General features: G+C 49.2%; 1 protein-coding gene across 1 annotated transcript in view; it reads left to right on the top strand.

Moving 5' to 3' along the window:
• GRID1 (glutamate ionotropic receptor delta type subunit 1) overlaps nucleotides 1-25,989 on the top strand; it is a gene marked incomplete at its 3' end in the record, with an annotated part of 641,508 nt that overhangs the window by 591,894 nt on the left and 23,625 nt on the right. The window contains exon 13 of the mRNA XM_079793699.1: nucleotides 13,439-13,634. Coding sequence (XP_079649825.1) covers nucleotides 13,439-13,634 — 196 coding nt within the window. The remainder of the gene's footprint in view (nucleotides 1-13,438; nucleotides 13,635-25,989) is intronic.

The following is a 25,989-nucleotide window of genomic DNA, read 5'->3' as shown; positions in this document are numbered from 1 at the left end:
GTTGTAGGTGTTTGCTTTCATCACTTTGAATATGCCAATCCCTTCAGGCCTGCAAAGTTTCTATTGAGAAATCAGCTGGTAGTCTTATGGGTACTCCCTTGTAGGTGACTAGCTGCTTTCCTTTTGCTGGTTTTAAGATTCTCTCTTTGTCTTTGACTTTTGGCATTATAATTATGATGTATCTTGATGTGGGCCTGTTTAGGTTCATCTTGTTTGGGACTCTGCTTCCTGGACTTGTATGTATATTTCCTTCACCAGGTTAGGGAAGTTTTATGTCATTATTTTTCCCAAATAGGTCTTCAATTTCTTGCTCTCTCTCTCTCCTTCTTCCAGCAACCTCATAATGCTTGAAGTTGTCCCAGAGGCTCCTTACACTTCCCTCATGTTTTTGAATTATTTTTTCTTTTTGCTATTCTGATTGGGTATTTTTTTGCTTCCATCTCTTCCAACTCTGTGATTCCCTGTAATGTATTCTTCATTTAGTTAGTGTTTCATTCATTTTGACTCGTTTCTTTTTATGTTTTCTATCTTCATTTTTATGTTACCAATCTCTCTGTGGCAGTTCTCACTAAGTTCCTCTACTCTTCCCCTGAGTTCATTGAGCATCCTTATAACCAGTGTTTTGAACTCTGCTTCTGGTAGATTTCTTGTCTCCATTTTGTTTAGTTCCTTTTCTGGAGATTTCTTCTCTTCTTTCATTTGTGACACATTTTTTTTGTCCCCTTGTTTTGGCTGCCTCCCTGTGTTTGTTTCAACTTATTATGTAGCGGTGTTATGTCTCCCGGGGGCACAGCTTCCCCAGTCACCTGAGTAGGGCACTCCAGGTGTTCCCCTGCCTCCATGTGGGCGGTGTGTACCCTCCTGTGAGCCTTGATTGTTATTGTCAATCTTGACCAGAAGCTCATTTTCATGTCATCATTTTTGCACTTTTATTTCATTATACTCTCCTGTAAGTATTTTTTTTGAATAATTATCCTTTCCCTCCTATCCTTAGTGCTTCGTAGTTATTCATTATTTCTGCTCCCTCACAGTAAACTGTTAGATATTTCCAGAAGGTTTTGTTTCCTCAACACACCCATGGTTTGAAAATACTGTCAATGGGAGGGATTTACCTGATGCCAATTGGTTGTGAGGACTAGCCTGACCACTGTGGAGGACCAGTTGTGCAGGGGCCAACTCCATGGGACAGGACTCACTTCAGCAGGGTTCAGTTCCCTGCTGAGTTCATTCCGTTAGTGTGTTGCTTGTGGAGGTGGTTGGGTGGTTGGTTGATGTGGTCCAAAGCAGCCCACTGGGTGCCCTGGCACTGGGGCCTCCCAGGAGGCACAGGCCAAGGTCAGCTGCTGCCTGTGCCCTGCCCTGGTCACCCCCAGCATGAGCTACAAAGTTATCTGCAGATGACGGCTACTTGTGCTGTGCTTGGAGGTGCCCAGGAGAGGCGAGCCTTCCAACCAAGGCCAGCTGCCACTAGTGCCAGGCCTGGAGCCACTTAGTGAGAGGTACAGGGTACACAGAGGCCAGATGCTGTTTGTTTGAGTGATTTTAGGAACATCAGCAGCATGCACCAAGCCAAGACATTTATATAGAAAAGCTACCGGAAGGGGCTTGACCCAGGAGTTGGGCGGGGAAAGGTCTCAGGGAGTCCCCAGGGCAGAGCAAATAATGTGATCCAGGTTGATGGAAGCTAGGATATGGCACCTCCCTGCAGGAAGAGGGCTCAGCACAGGAACAATGGCCCCTGCCCTTCTGTCTTTGGTCTGGGAGCAAGTTGCTCCCTCTGAGTGCTTGCCCTGATGTTGGATAATTTACCTCCTCCACGTAGGACAGTTCAGTACCTTTCGAGCTGGAGCTCAGAGGGCGTGAGTCCAAGTAAAGATTGCATGGCCCTGTAAGAGGAATACCTGGGACTCTGTCTGCCTCCTGCTCACTCAGGCTCAATCCCCACTGGTTTTCATAAACAGAAGTTATTAGGATTTCTCTTCCAGACACCAGAACCCTGGGCTGGGAGGTGGAGGGGCTGGTGTTGAGCTGGGGGCTTCTTGCTCCTCAGAAGGTATCTACAGCTGACATACTGCCTCAGTTTTTAACTGCTGCACATGAGTGTGAGACCAGCCCATTCAGGGTCTTTTCCCCTCTTCCCAGTCTCAGTGTGGCTTGTTCTTTGTATCTTTAGCAGTAGGATTTCCATTGAGCTAGATTATAGGCGGTTCTGAATGATGGTTGTTCTGTAGTTTACTTGTAATTTTGATGTGGTTGTGGGAGGATGCGAGTCCCACGTTTATCTGTACCACCAACGTGAGCGAAGTTCACTTTCCCATCATTATTGCACTCCCATTCCATTATACTATACTAAGTATTTCATGAGTAACTATTCCCTCGATCCTACCCTTAGTGCTTCTTAGTTTTCGTCATTTCTGCTTCCTCACCGTAAACTGTTAGATGTTCCCAGAAAGTTTCAAACTTTCAGTAATCCACACTTTGAAAATACTGTCACCTTTGCCCAGAACATCTTTTATTCCTCTTTTCTGTGTGTCAACTTTCACTTTCTCTTTTTCTGCTAACCCTCTATCTTTGTTCTCACCCCAGTCTCTTATCTCCGCATTGGAGGAGTGTTAACATCATGTTCCAAGGACTCTAAGCTTGCTTCTAGAATGTATTTGCACAATGGTTTCGATGGTCAGTTTACTTGCTAACTCTCCTTGCTTGCCTAGGGACTGCTTACCATTACAAGAGTCTGGGCTTTGAGGAAGACAAGTCTTTCATTTGCTGCTTCTGGGACCTTCTCTACATGACTGCATCTCCTTTAGCCTTCATCTCTTCATCTGTGAAATGGGGTGATACTAACAACCTCATGAGAAAGTATGGCCATCGTTAAATGAAGCAACACAAACGCAATATTAGCGTGTCTGGAAGTTAGCATTATCGAAGCTTCCTTCCAGCATATCACGGGACTGCCTGCTGAGGAGCTGACATAACAGAGGGGCTCGGTGAGACCTGTGCAAAAAGGAGAAGAGGGGGGGAAGGGCGGTGAAAACAAGAACCAGCAGGGAGGAGAAGCTCGGGCTGTGTCTCGGGAGCAGAGGAGGACACGGCCCTGCCAGGAGGCGGTGATGGCACCTGCACACCTCCTGGAGGCTGTTGCTCTGATTTGCATTTGGTCACATTTATGCAGCCTCATAATGGACCCGGAGCCCTAGCACTGAAATAGTAAAGCTTAATGATGCATCCTGCTTTTTTATTGGTTTGTGGCAGCAAATATTTGTGGGTATTGAGTGCTGGGAGCCAGCTGTGTTCTTAGCATGGAGGTACTGCTGGCTGGCAAGAAGGATATTAGAGAAACACGTGCTCTCAATGCCCACTCCAATGGCTAACTCACCCCCTGCACCCTTTATATAACCACTTCTCCCATCACTTTCCAAGCCCATTCTGCTTTATCAATCTCCCCTGCACTCCTGACCACTGACTACATGATGCCAGGCCACATCTGACCTACAGTCCATTTTCCTCCAGCAGGAAAGCTACGGCTTTTTCTTTGTTGAAAGATTTCTAAAGTGCTTCACCTAGAAAACACATAGAAAACCATGAAATACGCAACAGAATAGTAGATGGCTCACATTACCCACATAGGTACTGTCCGTACCTTACAGAAAGTTTGTGAGGTCACGTAACCATTGTGGTTAGTGTTGTTGTTGTTCATGTTTGTTTCTCTGTCCCCACCTCCACCAGGTAAACTCCACCAGAGCAGGAGTTCCTTTCTGTTCATGCTGTATCCTTCGATCCAGAACATGAGCAAACGCTCACGAAATATGCTTTCTTTAATGAATGGATGGATGGATGGAAGGATGGATGGATAGATGGAAGGAAGGAAGGAAGGAAGGAAGGAAGGAAGGAAGGAAGGAAGGAAGGAAGGAAGGAAGGAAGGAAAGAAGGAAGGAAAGAAGGAAAGGTTACTGGATGGATGGATGGGTGGATGGAAGGAAGGAAGGAAGGATGATTGGATGAATGGATGGATGGATGAATGTGTGAATGACCCTGGGAAGCCTTTCAGAGTGCAAGGTTGAACTTGCTTCTTGCGGTGTCTCAGCCTTCACCTGAGGTCCTGTCCTCTGTGAAGAGCCTTGGTCGGGGAAGGAGAGAATGGGAAATGTGGCAAACTTCAGGGCAGGAGTACAGTGTGTGGGAGAAATATCAGAGGGAACACAAGGCATGGGGGACAGGGAGATGGCAGCACTGTGCCCAAAGGTTCTGTAAGCAGGCTGTGGAGATGCAGCCATGCAATACCCACTGGTCTGTGCGGCAGCCGCGCCTGTGGAATCGGACCTGAGAGGAGAAAAGTGGACGCTGGAGGATAGCAAAGCATCTGGGGCTATAGTTAAGGCCGGCAATAGCAAAGATGAAGACTCCACCACATGCCTTTGGCTACTCCACAACTTCCTTTTCTCTTTAAGGATGAATAATAGGGCTTTGGGACTTAAACTTATCAGAGCCATGATTGTGGCAACCTCGCAGTTTTTGAAATCTGTTTTACATAGAATGTGTATTGATTCTGCTCTTGTGGCAAGTGTATTTATCTCCATTGCCAATGTAAATATTTCTGCAACATGCAAAGATATATTTATAAATTCTGTAGTATTGATTTTTCTCACATTGCAAACACATTTATCTCTTTGTTACTGAAAATGTACCTGGGAAATAGTAAGACTGATTTATGGAGAAAGGTGTGAGGAGGAAGGGAGGGGTTCTAAGCTAGACAGACTGTCCTTGGCCACAGCTTCAGGAGACCGTGTGGGTCTGCCAGAAGGTACATGTTTAACTGGAGGAGCCACTCTCACAGGCAGGGTACGCTTACGAACTCCTTTGGCAAAGCAGTCCGATGTGCGCGTAGGAGTCAGCTACGTTTTCAGTTACGAGACCACCCAAGATCAGCAGTCCAGGGCAAGAGATTCAGAGAAGCAGCTCCCTTGGTCCCAAACCCAGTTTCAGTTAGTGTCCCTTTGAGTGACAGGTATTGGCTGAAAAGGATAGTTGGAGGAGAGGCTGAGCTTTGCCCTGGGAGGATGCCAGCACCAAACATGACTAAGAGGTGAAGGAGAGACAGAGAGCAGACCACAGAGATGAAGATAAGCTATGCAATGCCTACACTGGCACCTTGACATCTGAGCAGTGAATCCAGACCAGGTGGACAGCCTGGGCAGTGATGCTTTTATTGTTTCCATCACCATTTATCCACCCTGTACCCCTTCCACCTCTCCCCCAGCTGTCACCACACTGTTGTCCATGCCCATGAGTTCTTTCTCTCTTTTTTCTTTTTTGCTCAATCCCTCCTCTCCTACTCTCCCAACATCGCCCCACCAGAGCTGTCTGCCTGCTCTCTCTCTATGAATCTGTTTCTATTTTACTTGGCAATTCAGTTTGTTTATTAAATTTCATATCTGAGTGAAATTATGTGGTACTTGTCTTTTTCTGACTGGCTTATTTGTCTTAGCATAGTACTCTCCAGGCCTATCCATGTGGTTGCAAAGGGTAAAATTTATTCGTTTTTATAGCCTAGTAGTATTCCATTGTGTAAATGTCCCATAGCTATTTTATTTACTCACCTACTGATGGGCACTTCGGCTGATTCCAGATCTTAACTATCTTATATAATAAAAGTCTAATATGCTAAGTGTCCAGTCGTCCAGTTGTTCGTTCAACCAATCAAAGCGTAATATGCTAATGATATGCTAAGGCAACTCAACTGGTCACTATGACGTGCACTGACCACCAGGGGCAGACGCTCCAACCAGTAGGTTAGCTTGCTGCTGGGGTCTGACTGATCGGGACTGCGCAAGACGGGCCAGACATGCCCTGTCTGGGTCCCTCACCAACTGGCCAACTTCCCACATCTATCCCTGGCCCCGATCATGCACCAGTGGGGTCCCTCGGGCTGGCCTGTGCCCTCTTGCAATCCAGGACCCCTCTGGGGATGTCAGAGAGCCAGTTTTGGCCCGATCCCACAGGCCAGGCTGAGGGACCCCACTGGTACACGAATTCGTGCACCAGGCCTCTAGTTGTAAATAATGCAATGAAATAGGGTGCATATATTCTTTTGAATTAGTCTTTCAGATTTCTCAGAAGTAGAATTTCTAGGTCATAAGGCAATTCCATTTTTAATTTTTTGAAGAAACTCCATACTGTTTTCCACAGTGGCTGTACCAGTCTGCATTCCCACCAGCCGTACACAAGGGTTCCCTTTTTTTCCACATCTTCACCAACACTTATTTGTTGATTCATTAATGATAGCCATTCTGAGTGTGAGGTGATGTCTCATTATGGTTTTAATTTTCAGCTCTCTGATGATAGTGACATTGAGCATCTTTTCATGTGTCTATTGGCCTGTATGTGCTCTTTGGAGAAGTTTCTACTCAGGTCCTTTGCCTATTTTCTAATTGGATTCTTTTTTTAGTGTTGAGTTTTATAAGCTCTTTATACATTTTGGATTAACCCCTTATTAGATGAGTCATTGGCAAATATGTTCTCTCATTCAGGTGTTGTCTTTTCATTCTCTTAGCAGTTTACTTTGCTATACAAAATCTTTTTAATTTGATGTAATCCCATTTGTTTATTTTGTATGTTGTTTCCCTTGCCCTAGGAGATATATCAGAAAAAATATTGCTACAGAGGGCTGTGAAAACAAGATTTTATGGCCTGTTTTCTTTTAGGATTTTTATAGCTTCTAGTTTAACATTTAAGTATTTAATCCATTTTTAGTTTATTCTTGTGTGTGGAGTAAGGAGATAGTCTAGTTTCATTGTTTTGCACATATCTGTCCAATTTTCCCAATTCCATTTATTGAATAAACTGTCTTTCGCTCATTGTATGTTTTCATCTCCTTTGCCAAATATTAATGGACTAAAAGGTGTGGGTTTATTTCCAGGATCTCTAGTCTGTTCCATTGATTTATGTATTTTTCATGTCAGTAACAGGCTGTTTTGATTACTATGACCTTGCAGTATAGTTTGATATCAGGTTGTGTAATTCTTCCAACTTTTTTTTTTCCCTCTCAAGATCACTGTATCTACTCTGGGTCTTTTGTGATTCCAAATAAATATTTGGAATATTGTATATGTTCTGGTTTTGTGAAATATGCCACTGGCATCTTGATAAGAATTGTGTTGAATCTATAGATTGCTTTGGGTAGTATGGACATTTTAATTATGTTAATTCTTCCAATCCATGAACATGGTATATGCTTCCATTTATTTGTATCTTCTTCAATTTCTTTCTTCAGTGTCTTGTAATTTTCTGAATACAGGTCTTTTACATCGTTAGTTAACTTTATCCCTAGTTATTTTATTCTTTTTGAAGCAATTATGAATAGGATTGTTTTTTAGTTTCCATTTCTGATAGTTCATTATTGGTGTATAAAAATGCAACTGATTTCTGGATATTTATATTGTATCTTGCTGCTTTACTGAATTCATTTATCAGTTTTAGTAGTTTTTTTTTTTTTTGGTGGAATCTTTAGATTCTCTATATACAGTATCATGTCATCTGCAAATAATGACAGTTTTATTTCTTTCTTTCCAATTTGGGTGCCTTTTATATCTTCTGCTTGTCTGATCGCTCTGACTAGGACTTCCAATACTATGTTGAATAAGAGTGGTGAACGCAGACAACTCTGTCTTGTTCCTGATCTTATGGGGAATGCTTGTATTTTTTGCCCATTTAGTATGATGTTGGCTGTAGGTTTGTCATATATGGTCTTTATTATGTTGGGAAATGCTTCCTCTATTCCCATTTTGCTGAGAGTTTTCATCATAAATAGTTGCTGGATTTTATCAAATGCCATTTCTGGACCTATTGATATGATTATATGATTTTTATCCTCCATTTTGTTTTTGTGGTGTATCATGTTTATTGATTTGCGAATATTGTATCAGCCTTGCATCTCTGGAATAGACCTCACTTAGTCATGGTGTATGATCTTATTAATGTATTATTGGATCCCATTTGCTAATATTTTGTTGAGGATTTTAGCTCCTCTGTTCATCAGGGATATTGGCTTATAATTTTCTATTTTTGTAGTGTCTTTATCTGGCTTTGGAATTAGGATAATCCTGGCCCCGTAAAATTAGTTTGGGAGTCTTTCCTCCTCTTGAATTTTTTGGAATAGTTTGAGAAGGATAGGTGTTAGTTCTTCTTTCAATCTTTGGTAAAATTCACCTGTAAAGCCATCAGGGCTTTTGTTGGTTTGGAAGTTTTTTGATTACTGCTTTAATTTCTCTAGTTGTAATCTGTCTATTAAAATTCTCTGATTCTTCTTGATTTAGTTTTGGAAGATTGTATGTTTCTAGGAATTTGTCCATTTCTCTCAGGTTGTCCAATTTGTTGGCTTGTTCATAATACTTTCTTACAATCCTTTGTATTTCTTTGGTGTCAGTTGTTACTTCTCTTTCATTTCAGATTTCATTTATTTAGGCCCTCTTGCTTTTTTTGTTCATGAGTCTGGTTAAAGGTTTGCCAATCTTATTTATCTTTTCAGAGAACCTACTCTTGGTTTCATTGATCTTTTTTGTATTGTTTTTTAGTCTCTATTTTGTTTATTTCTGCTCTGATCTTTATTTTTTCCTTCATTCTACTCACCGGTGCTGATGCTTTTAAAGACATCTTCTGTAGCAGCTTTCCTCACCCAGATGCTCACTACTTCCTCAGGGAGGCCTCTGCTACGGAGTCACCATGACGATCCACTGAGCAAGGGTCTGATGTCCCATGCACATCCTGGGTTCAGACTTTCTCAGATCTTCAATTCGGGCACCCTAAGATGACTACATCGGGTGCTATAGTGAGTCATTGGCTTGTCTTGGCAACAAGATGGAGACAAGATCTACCACAGGCATCTTACTAGATGGGCCAATGTCATGAGCCTGCAATCCCTGGAAATGTGTTCCTGCCCACAATTGCTTCCATCCAGGTGTGAACACCTGGGCACTGTCACCCATCTCTCCTCACATGGCTTCTCGGCTTCAACCATTGCAACACCTGTTGATGGCCTAACAGAGGAGCTGGCATTTATTAAATGCTGACTGCATGCCAGGCACATGTCTGTGATCTTTGATCTTCACCAATCCTGTGAGAAAGGTATGCATCAAGAAAAGTAAGACCTCAGACATTAGATGGCTGGCCTCAGTGAGTGGTCATGGACTTGCGCCTACATCGGAATCACCTGAGGGCTGTGAAAACAAATGGCTGAGTGCCACCCCAAGGTTTCTGCTTCAGTAGATCTGAGGTGGGGCCCCAGAATTTGCATTTCTCAGAAGGTCCCAGGCAGTGCTGATGCCTGAAGACCACTTTGAGAATGACTGGTCTGCCTCAAACACTGCGCTGTTCAGAGTCAGGATTCACCTCTCAGTCTGTCTGATTCCAGACCTGCGTTGTTTTAGCTGAGTGCATGCTTCCAAGTTTCTTCACGTGTCAGGGCCTCCTCAGGGAATGCCTGCTCTTCCCACAACACTCTTCCCTGGCTCTCCAGCTCGCCACCTCCCAGCCTTTGTGCCTGGTTTACAGCTTCCTCTCTAGGAGGTCTTCCCTTTTCTCAGGAGCTGACAGCCTCTGCTGAGCTCCCAGGGCCTGCAGAACGCCACTCTAGTCTCTTATGCGGCCACTTCTCTGCCCACCCGGCCCGCGCTGTGGACGCCTTGGGGGTGCCCAGCGTCCAGTCCTTGCTTCATGTGCTGCTGAGTCCTACCTCGTAGGTTAGCTGCTCTGTTGCTGCTAGTGGAACAACTGTTGGAATGGCCTCGGCCAGTTGCACCAGGCACCACAGGCTTATGGAAGCCCCGCCTCTGATGAGTGGCTGTCAGGGCCAGCCTGCCGGTTGAACCGGGCTGAGGTGGGGAGGTGGGAATTGAGAAAAGAAAGAAAGACTTCATGGCTGGAGCACTCCTGTCAATTCCTCTCTGTTGCAGGAATACACATGGTCTTGGAGTTGTTTTCTGAAAATATACAAACATATTCTCGACCAAAAGTTAATAAAGGAATATTTTCTATAAATTTGACTTGCGATCCTTTTTCATTTTTTTGCCCAAACGATTTTCCTTTGGCTTGTTTTGACACCATGTATGTTTTACCTGGGTGTCTTGCTGTTAGCATTACAAATGAAAGTTAATTTTCTAAAGTAAAAATTTTCTAGATGTAATTTATTTATAGGATATTTTTCCTTACATGATATTCTTCTACTATCCCCCCTTTTTTGGTTTAAATATTGGGAGGCTTTTGGAAATTTTATGCTGTACCAAAGGACTTGTGTGCTTGCATATGAGCCTAACTAGTGATCACGGACAACAGGGGGAGGGGGGCATGCGTGTGGGGGGGGTTTGGGAAGGGAATGGGGGTGTTGATGACAAACATGTGATACCTTAATCAATAAAGTAATTAAAAAAATAAATTGTTAAAAAATGTTTAAAAAATAAAATTACTTATTTTCTAAAAAAAAAAAGAAAGCAAGATAGGACAGCGGGATAGGGAGAACTACAAGTCATCGAGAGTCTGTAGTGAGTTTATTAACTGCGTAATGCCTTTTATACACAAAATACTGAATAGGAGGTCTGTGAAGAGGAATGTACTCTTTGTTTCTCTTAATCTCTAAGGGAGAGACAGAGCAGAAGGACAAATTCTCGGTACAGCAAATCTCGGTAAATAGTTACAGACTTCTTGGTAAGGCATGAAAGGGTTGCTCTCATTCTACTGATAACCGCCATCCAAACAGGCCTGGGAAAACTGTGTGGGTAGGGGGCTGGGTCTTGCCAGCCCTTTCGAGTGCAAGGGCCGTGCCAGCTTACACCGGTCTCCAACAAGTGCTCCTCATTTCCCTGGGGGTGCTCTCCAGTGGGTGGTGCTGAAGAGCCTAGACTGACAAGCAGGCTGGAGTAAGTGTGCTGCCCGGGCCGCTTCTTGGGGCTGGCGCCCCTGGTGTGGACGGACGGGCGTCCTGTCTGACGCGGACACCTGCTTTCTGCTGGCTGCCCATGTGGGCTGGGAGCCTGGGTGATAGTCCTCCGGCTGTGTCCCTTCCACATTTGCACCCCGACGAGAGGGGGAGCGGCCAGGGAGATGGCCAATTCGGGGTGTGAGTAGCTGGGCTCCCTGTTCAAACCTCCAAATGGCTTTCTACAGGCCCGTCCGCTGAGATGGGGGCAGTGCCCGGTGTGTGCTGGGCACATTGTGAGCTGGAGATGTTCCTTGAGAGAGGACGCTGCATTTGGGTGGGAGATCCCTCCCTGCAGACTAAAGGTCCTGGACGGATGGGTGGAGGCCTGGGCCGACCCCCGGCTGGTAGAGCGAAGAGTGAGGGGCATTTTGCGGTGGGAACGCTGAGCGCAGACAGCAGGGATGTGAGGCAGCCTCTTTGTCATCCAGAGGTGCTCGCGGAAGCTCTGGGCAGGTCACCATCGTCAACAAATGTCCTGAGGAGAGAGCATCTCCTTTCAGATGCGGGAGGGAGCCCGGCGCTGAGAGCCCAGAGGCTGCGCCTAAACCCAGGCCGTGGACACCGCAGAGCAGCCAGTTTACCTCCCTGCACCAGCCATCCGGCGCTTCCCGCCCCGCAGAGCCGGGTGTGCTTGTGTTGCCATGGCGAACATAAAAACATGTGGCAAATGTTCCTCCTGCACAGGCAGTTACTGCGGAGGTATAGCCCTCAGGCCCTGCGAGCAAAGGAGCATCTTGCTTTAATTAGATAAAAATAATGGGCAATAATTAGAAAGATTTCTTCACCAAACGTGTTACTTTGTGCTCCCTTTCATCTGCGATGCATGAAATGAATGCTGAGCTCTGGTCCTGCGCTGAGCCCGGGCTGCGGAGCGCGGAGCGGCCGCCGAGCAAGAGGCGTCCCTGGTGCTGGCTCCTGCACCGAGGCCGGGGAGCCGGGCCAGCGCTGCGGCAGGACGGCGCCCAGCCTGGGTCCTCAGGCTGTCACACTCCACGGAGGACACACGGAGGACACTCCGCGTCACACCGGGTCTGCCCTGGGCACGGCTGCTCTGGGGCTGAGCACGCCACCCCTCCTTGGCAGGCTCCGCTGCTGACCTCACTTCTAAAGGATGTGAAAACTGAGGCACACTTGGCCAGCCGCAGGCTGTGAGGGGTGCTGGCAGGGAGGCCTGGCCCCCCCACCCGCCTGCCCTCACAGGCTGCGCGGCCTCTGAAGGCAGCAGAGCAGAGCGGCCCAGGGTGGGGGCGCAGCCGTGGCTCCGGGGAGAGTGGCGCTGGGTCTCCAGGAGGTTTGTGGAGGCAGAAGCTTATGGGTGGGTGGGTGGGTGAACTAGGGGACCCCAGGGGAGGGCCGCTGCGGCCTGGGGACTTCTCATTTCAGCAGAGGCTCCGGCTGTGAGGGCCCGCGGAGACGAGGCCAGGGGAGGAGGGGGTGAAGGTCAGGTGGAGGAGGTTGGGTCTCCTCGGAACTCTGACTCAGTGAGAGGCGGTGAGGGGGTTCCGGCTGATGAAAAGGCCACAGGTTTCCAGAAGAGACATGAGTACAGGCTGAGCGGCTGCAGCAAGAGGCTCCTCACCACGGAGGCCTTGGTTCCCTGCAGTTCTGTTTTGGGGGAGACATTCTCCCCCACACCAGCCGGGACGTGCATCCGGAGCAGCTGAGCGTGGAGCCCACTGGGTGGACCGCTCTCACCAGGGCTCTCCTCCCCTGCGGCCCGGGCGGCCTGGGCTTCCCGGGACCCGCCCTCCTTCACTGCGCCTGGCCGAGAGCTATGGCTGCTCCTCACAGACCGCCACCCGAGGCCCTCAGGAGCGTTTTGTTTTATCTTTGCCATCTTTTAAATAATTGCCAACACTTAAAAGTCAACTGATCTCATAGAAAAGCCCAGATTTATCTCTTTGTTGAAAAACAAAGTGGCGGGCGATGCTCGGAGGGTGAGAGGGGGTGGGCCTCGCCCAGCTGCCAGCTGTGGAGGGCCCGCCTCTAAACTGGCACAGAGCCCAGGGCGTCTGCCCGGGCCAGCTCCGGGGCTCCAGGGCAGGGCTGTGCTCAACCTCCCAGCATGCCCTCTGCCTGTGCCCTGGCTGTGGGGTGGAGACCGCCAGCACCCGCCTCCCTTCCCTGAGGCTCACTTGAGATTGTCTCTGCGAGTCTCCACAGCTGGACGCCGAGCTCCTGGGGGCAGGGTCATGGCCTGCTCATCCTCTGTCCCTTGAGCTCAGCATAGGCCCTGGTCTGAGGTGCTCAGCACTTTACCAAATTAATCTTCACTGAGGAAACACAACTTTGATAGATGGCGGCCTTGGCAAGTCTCGCCCTGGGCTGAGGGGTCTGTGCGGCTGGGGTCGGGGTGAGCAGTGGGGTCAGGGGCCACTCCTGGGCTCGGACCTCAGGAGGCCTCGCAGCCCATGTTCGGCCCTTCCGTGGGCAGCCTGGGCCGTGGCTCACAGCCTGTTTGCCTTTCAGGACGTTCCAGGACCTGTCCAAGCAGGTGGAGCTGCCGTACGGCACGGTGCGTGGCTCGGCCGTGTATGAGTACTTCCGAGCCAAGGGCACCAACCCCCTGGAGCAGGACAGCACGTTTGCCGAGCTCTGGCGGACCATCAGCAAGAACGGGGGCGCCGACAACTGCGTGTCCAGCCCCTCGGAAGGCATCAGGAAGGTAGGCAGGAGCTGGGAGCTGGCCCCGGGCAGGGTGCTGTGCTGTGGGCGTGGTCACCCTTCCCCGCCCCGGGGAGGGGGGGGCGACAGCCCCGTCACTGCAGAACTCCCACCTCCCGCAGGGAGATCGCATTTCTCCCAGCACGTGGCTGCCACGTGGCCGCACATGTTTCCCGGGTAGACGCACATTCGTGGCAACACACAGAGGGGTTGCTTGTTAGGTACCAGACGGTGAGTTTTCAAGGAGTCAGTGACAGCAGGCTGCTTAAGCCTGAGACATGGGTCTCCTTCCTGTGGCCTCACAGGGTGCTGACCCCGAGGTGCCTGCCACCCCGCATGAGAACAGTTCGCAAAAGGAATGAGAGGCCAGGCAGCACGTGGAGGGAGGGAGGGAGGGCGGTGTGCGTGGGTCTGCCGGTGGCGAAGGTTGTGCCTGGGAGATGGTGGTGAGGGCATCAGGCCGAGGATGCAGGCTGTGTTGGGGGAACTGAGGGAGGGTAAGGCTGGGAGAAGCCAGAAGAGGGGAAGGGCAGAGAAAAGCCATCACCTTCTTCAGGAGTGTGTTAGAATTTGCTCATTTATTTCAGTTAATTTCCACCGTGAAATGAATTAATCATTATTATCCCACTAGTGACCAGGTACATGAAATTCGTGCACATTAAAAGGGGATTAATTAGAGGAAATATTTTAATATTGCTATTTGCCCTTTCTCTATAATAGAAGTGTCAGAGATGAAAGAAAATTAGTAAAATGTATATGAAAACCTTCTTCCTGTCAGAGTCTGGGGCGCACCGAGGGACCTAGAGTCAAGTCCCCGCCCACCCACATGCACCTCAAAATCGTGTGAGACCCAGACCCGACCAGCACCCCCATTGGGTGAGATCTAGACCCAGCCGGTCCCACCCTTTTCAAGCCCCACTGGGCAGGAGGCGCAGCCTCAGGTCCCCTAGCCCAGCACTGGGGCAGGAGGCGTGCATTGAGGCCCCTGTCAAGCCCCATCGGGCCAGGGGCACGGCCTGAGCTCCCTTGTCAATCCTTGCTGGGTGAGGGGCATGGCCTGAGGTCCCCTGTCAAGCCCCACCACGTGGGGGGCGTGGCCTGAGGTCCTCTGGCCTGGCACTGGGGAAGGGAGCATGGCCTGAGGTCCCACAGCCTGGGCTGGGTTGGGGGGCATGCCTTGAGGTTCCCTGTCAAGCTCCGCTGGGTGGGGGCCACAGCCTGAGATTCCCCATCAAGCCCCACCAGGCGGGATACAGCCTCAGGTCACCAGCCCCGGCCCAGCGCCACACAACCTCAGGTCCCTGCTGATTGCTCATTAAGTCTCATTACAGGAGCTTGGCCTCCGCTGTGGGCGCAGCCATCTTTGTGATGGGTGCCGGTCAATTTGCATATTCCCTCTTTATTAGATTACACAGATAAAATCAGACACTGCATCACCTCCCCTTAGGGTGCGACACCAGGGGTTCAGGCTGAAGAGTTTACCTTTATCCAGCACGGGCCTTGGCGGTCAGTGAGGAGGAAGATGGTGAGAGAAGGTGGTGTCAGCAGCTGCTGGTCGTGGGACCCTCTGTCCAGTGGTGCTGGCTTCCAGGGCTGCTGTCCCTGTGGTCATTAGCGAACGGTGTGAGACAGCGAGCCCCTGTGAGCAGGCACTGGCCAGGGTGCCTCAGCACCCCCTCCCTTGTACCTATGGCACCTTCCACACACATGCCACGTGCCTCTCTCTCACATATACACCCTCAGACAGACTCACACACACAATGTCACACACACACACACACACACACACACACACACACACACACACACACCTGTCCCTGTCCAGCCTGCCTCGGTGTCTCCTCACTTTTTTCTGGTGTAAGCCCCTCTGTGTGTAAGTCCCCTCTGAGAACCCCCGTCTCACAGGTTCTCACACACTGTCACCCATGGCCCCACATACTCACACTCGTGCACACACCTGTGTTCCATATCCCCAGCCACTTGCTGGCAGATGGTCTTACTGCAGAGCACCATGGCTATGAGGGGACCGTCTGGGGAACACTCCAGGGCCACCAGGACCCACCGGCCTGCTCTTCATGATGACAAGGGTCCTCTGAACCCTCCCAGCCCCCCAAGGGGAGCCCACGGACCCAGGGAGAGAGGCAGAGGCCTGGGTCCTGCTGCAGAGCAAGGGGATCTTGAGGCTGAATGTGGCTCCTGTCCAGGGGGGGACACAGTGACTGGCTCTGTGCTCCTTGTGGAGTGAGAGCCCAGGGGTGCGCATTCTCACACTGCAGTTAGTTAGTACAGAGTGCTCAGCCACTTAGACAGCAGAGTGTCTGGTTCTGGAGCCGGCCACAGGTGCCTGAGCGTCCCAGCTCCACCTGCCACAGGTGCCTGCGCGTCCCAGCTCCACCTGCCACAGGTGCCTGCGCGTCCCAGCTCCACCTGCCACAGGTGCCTGCGGGTGCCAGCTCCACCTGCCACAGGTGCCTGCGGGTGCCAGCTCTGCCTGACACAGGTGCCTGCGCGTCCCAGCTCCACCTGCCACAGGTGCCTGCGGGTGCCAGCTCTGCCTGCCACAGGTGCCTGTGGGTCCCAGCTCCACCTGCCACAGGTGCCTGCGGGTGCCAGCTCTGCCTGCCACAGGTGCCTGCGGGTGCCAGCTCCATGCCCTCCAGCACCTGTGGCGCTTTTCCCACCAGGAACCCTCAAAGTTGAGTGAGGCTGGGCCAATCTGGGGTCTCCAGACACTTAAAACACATAAAAGTTCATGTTATGGCAGACCTTGAATATTTACATTTAACCAAGTGATACCTTGGCAAAAGTAATAAAATGCAACATCAATGTTGCTATTGCCATGCTTACTGATTTATTAACTCCTGCATAGGATGGCGCTCTGACCCTCAGCGGTCGGTCTCCCCTCATCCCTGGCCGGGCAGCTTGTGCTGTAGATGCCTCATGTGGAGATAATGAGTACACAGTTGATGTAAGGCCTCTCATTAATGAGCCGCCTGGGCCAAGTGGCCTTTGAGCATCCCTCCCTGCTTCCTCGTCTCTCAGAGCCATTCTCCACCCACACAGGGAACTCCCAGGGTTCATTGCAGCAGTGCTACAAAAGCACTTGTGATGAAAGAAAGGATAGCTACTTCTGCCTTTATTAAACTTCTATTACCTACAAGACACGTAAAAAATAAAAAAGCACATATCACAGGGGCAGGGGATATTTACAAGGCATGTACCCAATACAGGACTAACACCAGATTCATGAAGAACTTCTACAAATCAGGGAGAAAAGTTCAAACAATTTAATAGAAAAGTAAGCTAAAGTCTTGCACAGAAGAGACAACACATATGGCCAATAATTATGTGAGGAGATATTCAAAATCATTAGTGATCCAGGAAATGCCAATTGGGACCAAAAAGATATTTCATTTTCCATCAACTAGATTCACACAAAATGAGAGGTGGGCAGGTGTGACAGGTGGCTAATCGCTGGGAGAGTGTCCTCAGTACAGCCACTTCAGAAACAAGTGTGCCATTCTTTTATAAAATGGAATATTTACATACCCTATGACCATCAGTTCCACTCCCACGTATCCACCCAAAGTGAGCTTCCGTACGCATCCCAGAGACAAGAGAGGCCATGGGAGCCTTGCTTGTGGAGCCAAAGCCCTGGAAACAATCCAACTGAGCCTGAAAAGGCAAACATGTAACCGGCAGAGAACGAATCCACTCAGGCGCCATGCAATGTGTGGATGAAACTTAGCAGAATAAGAATGAGTAAACGCAATTTCACCCGGGTCCGCTAATGGAAATAACTTACAACATGACACCCTTTTAATAATATGGAGGATTCTCGCACCCCCCCCCCCACACACACAGATGATGCAACACAAGGTCTGTGCTGGGGCTGTGCAGAGGGTGCGGGAGAGCTGGGGAGAGCCTGTGGGTGGATAGAAGTCAGGGTCTGTGTTAGTTTTAGATTCAAGGCTATTTTTTTTTTTAAGTTTTGGTTCTCATTATAGTAAACTAGAGGTTCGGTGCACGAAATTCGTGCACGTGGTAGGGGTCCCCTCAGCCCAGCCTGCACCCTCTCCAATCCAGGACCCCTTGGGCGATGCCCAACTGCTGGTTTAGGCCCGATCCTGGATATCAGACCTAAACCGGCAGTCAGACATCCCTCTCACAATCCGGGACCACTAGTTCCAAACTGCTCACCTGCCTGCCTGCCTGATTGCCCCTAACTGCACCCCCTGCTGGCCTGGTCACCCCCAACTTTCCCCACCTGCCAGCCTAGTCACCCCTAACTGCCCCCTGACATCCTGGTCGCCCCTTGCTGCCCCCTGCTGGCCTGGTTGCCCCCAACTGCCCCCCCTCGCTGGACTGGTCACCCCTCACTGCCCCCCCCTCTGCTGGCCTGGTCGCCCCTCACTGACCCCCTGCTGGCCTGGTTGCCCCCAATCACCCCCCTCTGTGGGCCTGGTCGCCCCACACAGCCTGCTGTTCAGTCTTTTGGCCACCCCTCACTGTCCCCCCTCTGCCGGCCTGGTCGCCCCTCACTGACCCCCCTGCCGGCCTGGTCACCCCATGCAGACTGTTCAGCCGTCCCTTCAGTTGCGATGGTCGTTTAGGCTTTTACATATATAGATGTTAAATGAGTTGATTAAAAAGATGGCCACTTCTGCACAAAAGGAAAGGTGTGGGAGCAGGGGTGTGATGGATGAGAGTAGCCTGGCAGAGGCAGTCACCGTCCACTGTCCTGGAGCCGGGGCGAGGATTCCATCACGGCGCCCACCCCTAGGAGCCCTGCTTCCTGCCAAGTCCACTCAGACAAGGACAGGGCCCTTTCTGGGCTCTGATGGAGGGCAGGAAGGAATTTGTAAAGAGGGGGAAGTTTTACTGATTTACACAGGTTTTCCAACAAAACTCCCTGTCACCCAGTAAGTTTCAGTAAATACTGATTGTCTGTGAGTGAGTCATCTGTTTGCTGTCGGACTGAGCCAAGGCACGCACATTGGGGAGGTAGTTGGTGCCATCATGAGCTGGTTACCCTCCTAGCTTCTGGGGTGGAGGGGGCAGGGGATAGCGCCAGGGTCCCCCTCAGGCGTATCCCTGGGTCCTTCTCTAGGGAAGAGACCCTCTGTTCCTCAGAGAAGGGAGGGGCTGCCTTCCTGCCCCCCAGCCACCTGCGCCCGTCACTCCTGAGGCAAGACTAGACCAAGGGTTGGCAAATTACTGTCCACAGGCTAAGTCTGGCCCACCACCTGTTTTCATCAATAAAGTTTTATTGAAACAGCCAAACTCATTTATTCACATGCAGTTTATGGCTGCTTTCCTGCTACTTTAGCAGATGGAGCAGTTGTCACAGAGATCATGAGGGCCCCACAGCCTAACTGTTCATTTCCCGGCCTTTCCCGAGAAATCTGAGCCGTGGGTGTCCAGGGCACTGGCCTGGGTCCCTCATCTGCACCAGGGGCACACGCAGCCGCACCGCCTCGCTTGCCAGACGCTGACACCCAGCTTCTTCCTGGCCTGGCCTCTTTCCCTGGAACCTGTCCAGCAGTCTGCACGCCAGGCACTGTGCCCACGATCTACTCATTATTCCTTCATCCTGCTCAGTGTTGCCTCCATTGTGTAGAAATGGCGGAGCCTCAGTGACGGCGGCTTGCTCCTGTCCCCTGACTCTGAGTCTCACTGTGGCCTCCCTCCAAGGCCACGTCCGCATCTCTTCACCCAGCGCCCCCAGGCCTACTCCTTATGCTTCGTGTTCCTTCCTCTTTCCCATCAGCTTAGCAGCGCGTGTGCCTGGCGCCCACTGTGAAGCCTTAGCGCCCCCCACCCCCGCCCCCACGGTCACAGCAAAGGTTCCAAGTCTGTGATTTTATCTTTGATTTCCAAACTAGCAAAAATATCAGTTAGAGATCTGAGATGCAGAATTGAGCTGGCAAGTGATTCAAATTTATTTAATAAGTTAGTAACATGAAATCAGACTTTAATGTTGTTGTTCTTCAGCTTTTCCACTCCATCCAGTAACGTCCGGCAGACCCGGCTTCTGCGCAGTCCAGGGCCGGCCTTCCGTCGGGGTCTAACATTCAGTAACATTGCCCAACAGAATGCAGTGCTCACGTGTAAGCGTGTCTCCGGGGCGCCCTGAGCTCCCTGATGGACAGACCCTGGAGCTGGACACGTGTGTTCAGAGGCGCAGCTGCCGGGCGGGCGGCAGGCGGCTCTCCGCTGGCGTCACAAAGCGCCAACGCGAAAGCGGAAGGAAACGGCTCACACCTTATGGCTCCACACTGCCCTGCTGCTGGCCGGCCCCAGGCTGTGGGTGGGGATCCCCGCCAGCACCCGCCTTTGCTCCATCCCCTGGCTAGCTGCTCGGAGCCCAGCTGCCCCACTGCACACACTCCCTGCTGAGTGTCGCGGGCCCCTCGCTCTGGGAGGGAGAGTGGTCCCGGAGGACTCGGCGGCCGTGGGACTCGGCCTCGTGGGAGGACAGGGACGTGGGGCCTCCCCGCAGTGCTCTCCTGGCCCAGGGAGTGAGGGGAGGAACATCCTGGCCCCGCGGCCCGAGGAAGAGGCTTTCCCGGGATGGCACCCTCTGTGCTCTGGGGCTGACCCATCGGGAGTTGGGCAGGTGGATGGAGGGGACCCTGATGCAGGTCGATAGCCTAGACTCTCGAGGAGGGCCTGATGGACGGGCCAGCCCTGTGCGGCGCCTGCAGTCCTGCGCCCCGGGACACGGACCGTCCTCTCTCTGCAGATCGGCTTCCGCGCCTCCTTCCTTCTCGCAGGGGCTAACCCCGTATCTCTGCTTGCTCGAAGGCACTTCTATCCATGTCCTAAGCTGGACAGCCTCTTCTCTTTATTCATTCGGTTGTTCCCTGATTCATCCACTCAAGAAATTAGTTTCAATAACTTCTGCATAGGAGTTTGGTAATTCCGTTCCATTTCAGCCTAATTGAGGCCATGGCTTTGGTCAGGTGGCCTCCCCTCTGAGCTCTGAGACGGAGAGCCGCCAGGGCGCCAAGTGGAGTGTGGCCTGCGGACAGCAGCGCAGGCTGGCAGCCAGAGCGCCAGCAAACTGCCTGGGCACCTCCTCTGTGTTAGGAGAAGAAGCGAATCAAAGTACCGAGACAAATATATTCGTCCTTTATGAGATATATTGATGGACAATGGAATGCACACATATTGCTAATTTCATGGGTTTAGACCGTTGTGTACAATGATGCACTCACCATCCAAAATGATATGTAGGACATCGGCAGCACCGTGAAGAGCCTTCTCATGTCACTTCCTAGATTCGTCCCCTGCTCCCAGCAGCACCCACTCTCAACTCCTAGTGCCCCAGATTGAACTGACCTGCTTTCGGCATTCACATCAGCGGCGAAACATAAAACGCACATTTGGGCTTAGTTTCTTTCTCCCGCCAAATCGCTCTGAGATTATCTGCGAAGTCGTGGCTGTCAGTACTTACTTCTTTTTTCCCTTTGAATGGTATACTCTTCCTTTGTATGAAACAAACCTCAGTTTTTTAATTTATTCTCCAGTTGCGTATATTTAAGCAGTTGCCCATTTATGGCGATTAGGAATAAGACAGTATGATGATTTCACACGTCTTTGGCAGAGATTTATTGCCATTTCTCTTTGCTAAATATGAGAGCACAGAGTGCCGGGTCACGGGTGGTGGTGTTTGTCTCTGGTAAACTGCCCCCTACCTCCCATGTGGTCATTCTAGTGTCCCTCCCACTGGCCACGTCGTCCTGCATACTGTTGCGTTCAGCGCTGGACACGCCAGCGGCCGTTTGGGGCTGTCGGTCTCTGACTGGACAGTGCGGTGTCTGATGTGAAGGGCACCTGCTCTGAGCCGCACTCCTAGGGTGGCTAAGGATGTCCATGCTCTTTCACGTGCTCATCGGCCGTCTGAATAGCATCTTCCAAGAATTGTGTGCTCAAGTCCTTTGTTAGTCTTTACTGGACACTTTGAATGTTCACTGTGTGATTTAGATGAGTTTTTAAAAATATTTTATGGATATAGGTCTTTGGTGAAATATAAGTACAGCAAATATAATTCCCAGTCGGTAACTTGCCCATTCATTTTCTTAATGGTATCTGTTGAGGAGTAGAATATTTTAATATTGATAAAACCCCATACATATTTTTGAAAGTATTACATACATCCCCTTTCCTCCACAGTGACCCCTTATAGCCTGCCTCACCCCCCACCCCAGGCCTTCACCACCCTATTGTCTGTGTCCATGGGTTATGCATATATGCATACAAGTTCTTTGGTTGATCTCTTCCCACCCACCCACCCACCCTCCCCCAACTTCCTTCTGAGATTCCACAGTCTGTTCATGCTTTTATGTCTTTGGATCTATTTTGTTCATCAGTTTGTTTTGATCATTAGGTTCCACATATGAGTGAGACCATGTGATACTTGTCTTTCTCTGACTGGCTTATTTCGCTTAGCATGATAATCCCCAGGTCCCTCCATGCTGTCTCAAAGGGTAAGAGATCCTTCTTTTTTATAGCTGTATAGTATTCCACTGTGTAGATGTGCCACAGCTTTTTATCCACTCATCTGCTGAGGGGCACTTGGTCTGTTTCCAGATCTCAGCTGTTGTAAATTGTGCTGCTATGAACATAGGGGTGCATACATTCTTTCTGATTGGTGTTTTGGGTTTCTTAGGATATATTCCTAGAAGTGGGATCATTGGGTCAAATGCCAGTTCCATATTTAATTTTTTGAGGAAACTCCATACTATTTTCCATAATGGCTGCACCAGTCTGCATTCCCACCAGCAGTGCACTAGGGTTCCCTTTTCTCCACATCCTAACTAGCACTTGTCATTTGTTGATTTGTTGATGGCAGCCATTCTGACAGGTGTGAGATGGTACCTCATTGTCATTTTGATTTGCATCTCTCTGATGATCAATGACTTAGAGCATTTTTTCATATGTCTCTTGGGCATCTGTATGTCCTCTTTGGAGAAGTATCTATTTAGTTCCTTTGCACATTTTTTTTATTGGATTGTTTGTCTTCCTTTTGTCAAGTTGTATGAGTTCCATAAATATTTTGGATATTAAATCTTTATCAGATGTATCATTGCCAAATGTGTTCTAAACAGGGCTCCGTTTTCATTCTGCTGTTCAGAAGCTTTTTATTTTGATGTAGTCCCATTTGTTTATTTTCTCCTTAGTTTCCTTTGCCCTAGGAAATGTATCTGTAAACATACTGCTACAAAAATGTCTGAGATTTTGCTGCTTATGATTTCTTCTAAGATTTTTAAGGTTTTGTGATTTGAATTTAAGTCTTTTATCCTTAACTAGAGGCCCAGTGCATGATTGAATCATGCACGTGTAGGGACCCCTACACGCTTTTGCTTTTGATCACGGGGAGCTGGGTGCCTGTCTGAGCGGAAAGGCATCCAGCTGCCACGCTTTTGCTTTTGATCACGGGGAGTTGGGTGCCTGTCTGCTGGTGCACCAGGCCTTTCAGAAGCCTCCAGCGCGGCGGAGGCTTCTGAAAGGCCTGGTGTCTGAGCGGACAGGCATCCAGCTGCCACGCTTTCACTTTCGATCGCTGGTGCACCAGGCCTTTCAGAAGCCTCCGGCTTGGCACCCACCTCCCACGCTTTTGATGGTCCGTGGCCGCTGAGGGGGGCTACCCTGCTGTTGAGAGGCGCAGGGGGCGGGAGTCCCGCCCCCCTCAGTGGCAGCGGATCCATGCCTCTCAATGGCCGGATAGGCCACCCCGAGTCCCGCCCCCCAGCCTCCCACCGCCCAATCGTGGGCGTAGCGGAGTAATGGTAATTTACATTTTACTCTATTATTAGATAGGATTATTTTGTTGCAATGGTAAATGGAGTTATTTGTTTAGTTTCTCTCTCTGAGAATTCATTATTGGTGTATAAAAAGCCATAGATTTTAGGGTGTTGATTTTGTATCCTGTTGCCAAATTCATTTATGAAATCTAGTAGTTTTTTGGTGGAGTCTTTAGGGTTTTCTATGTACAATATCATGCCATTTGCGAATAATGAGAATTTTACTTCCTCTTTTCCAATTTGGAGGCCTTTTATTTCTTCTTTTCTAATCGCTGGGGCTAAGACTTCTATTACTGTGTTGAATAAGAGTGGTGAAAGCAGACATCCCTGTCTTGTTCCTGTTCTTAGGGGAAATGGTTTTAGTTTTTGCCCATTGAGTATGATGCTTGCTGTAGGTTTGTTATATATGGCTAATTAATATTTCATCCAATACATGTAAAATAATTTATTTAAACATTTCCTTCTCCATTGTCATTTGGGTGATTTCTAATTTTTCACAAATATAGGCATTATAATGAACATTATCATGGATGGCAATGGATTTGCAGTTACTAAATTTATTTCTTTAGGTCAAATTTTTAAAAGTAGAATTATGGTGTCAAAAAAGGATATAAACATTTAAAGCACTTGGCACAGTATCACTGAGTATCACCATAAGCAGGGCTGTGAGTTAACTTTATTCTGATCTTTGGGATGAAAAGAAAACCCAGGCTTCAGTGGATTTTTTTTAAAAATCAGATCCTGTGGATTTGTCTTCTGTAGGAATTTTTATTTATAAATGGGTATTTTTTCTATTTTTCTCATATCCTTCATGGTGATTTTTTCCCTTTTCTTTCTCCTTACATATTTTGCTTTATTGTTCTGTGGCTGAGTGTGGAGGAAATCCCTTTCCTTCCAACTGGTTTTTCCTTGGCCCAGGGACCCTGGCATGGCTGAGGACCTAGCGTGAAATCATGGTCAGCTATCTCATTTAATAATCTGGTTGATGCACAGACACCCCCTTCCCCAAACGTGGGCCAGTACAGTGATTTACTGTTTGAAGTATGTATGCTACCCTTTCATTTATTCCCACAGCTCAGTCACTGGTGCTGAGCTCCGTGACTGTAAAAGTGTGCTTCACGCTCTCCTCTTAGAGCTGAGTTAGAATTGGTATAAGGCCAAAGTGAAAACAAAGACTGACCTGGGACAGTACATTATTCCAAAAATAAAAGCTGTTTTGTTTCTTACTTTATGCCGGAGCCTTCCTTCTGTCAGGGCCTTGGTCGATGTTTGGACAATTAGGAGATTAGTTTAGTCACCAGGCGGCTGCGCCAGAGGCCACAGGAGAGGCGCGATGGAGCCTGTGTCTGTCTCCGATCAGCAGCTCAGCGGGGCTTCCTTTTGTTAAAGAGGCAGGTAAAGGTCTAGGAGGGCAAGAGACTTGCTGAACCTCAGGCTTTAGTCAGCATTGGACCCAGGTTTGGAGCTCAGTGTTTTCTTACTCCAGCCAGTGTGGCATTGCCTGGTGACACTGCAAAACTGGAGGAGATGCATGATCAAGGCGGAACCTCAGCCCCCCTCACACTCCCCCCCCCCCACACACACACTGTGCTCCTTCCTTGCTCAGAGCTTTCGGACTGCCCTAGTCTCTGCTGGCGCAGGGTCCCCACAGCTGGCCCACTGCCCTTTGTAGAGCCTGCTTCTTGATTCTGTTTGACGCTGATTGGTTTGGGTTAACGCAGCCCAAGAATCAAGGCAAACCCCACAGTTCCTCTTATTAAGTTACTTTCCTTTGGGTTTTGAGCATTGCTAAGTAAATCTTGTTCCGAACTCTTCAGTTACTTTTTGCCATTATTATAATTTGCTCGGGTGAGCTTTGGAATCCAAGCAGCACCAGTGCCATCATGTTAACTTGATTTTCAAACTGCTCAGGAGCGGGGTGGGAGGATGCTCACTGTCCGTGGATTTATTTCTCGGATTTCCTCTGCCTCGGGTTAGTTGGCACCCAGGCCTGCATCGCTTGGCCTTGGCACTGGCTATAAATGCGGGCTGATTTCACTTTATTTCTTCCACCGAGAACTTGTGCCTTTGGTTTTGCGATTTAAGTTTTTACATTTGAACTGGTTTGTCATTTGATTAAATTAAAATCAAGGAAGGGTTGCTTTTGAAAATAGTTTTGATTTATTGCATCAGCTAGATTCCTAGCAATTTTAAGCTTATTTTTATTTACATTTTGTCAGTATAATGTTGTTTGTCCAAGAACAAGAGGGAGGGAGAGGGAAGAAAAATAACATTTATAAAAAGTTATTATATATGGCATTGTGCTCATTTCATCTTCACTCTTGAGGGTATTTTATGAAATTTTCCTTTTGAAAACAAGGAATGCAAAATTCAGAAAGGTTAAACAATTTGCGCCGAGATTATCAGACTCCTTATCCCGTGTTTATTCCTGTTCCTAGTATTCCCGCGCCGCCGTCTCTGCCATCCTCACTGTGGGCGCCCTGTTTGCGCAGGAGCTCTTTCCGCAGGGACGGCGCTCTGTGGCTCCGCACCCTCCCACACATGGGG

The sequence above is a fragment of the Cnephaeus nilssonii genome (assembly GCF_951640355.1).
Source record: "Cnephaeus nilssonii genome assembly, chromosome: 16".
NCBI classification, from domain to species: Eukaryota; Metazoa; Chordata; class Mammalia; order Chiroptera; family Vespertilionidae; genus Cnephaeus; species Cnephaeus nilssonii.
Note: the sequence above shows the minus strand (reverse complement) of the source record. Positions and strands in the feature narration are given on the sequence as shown.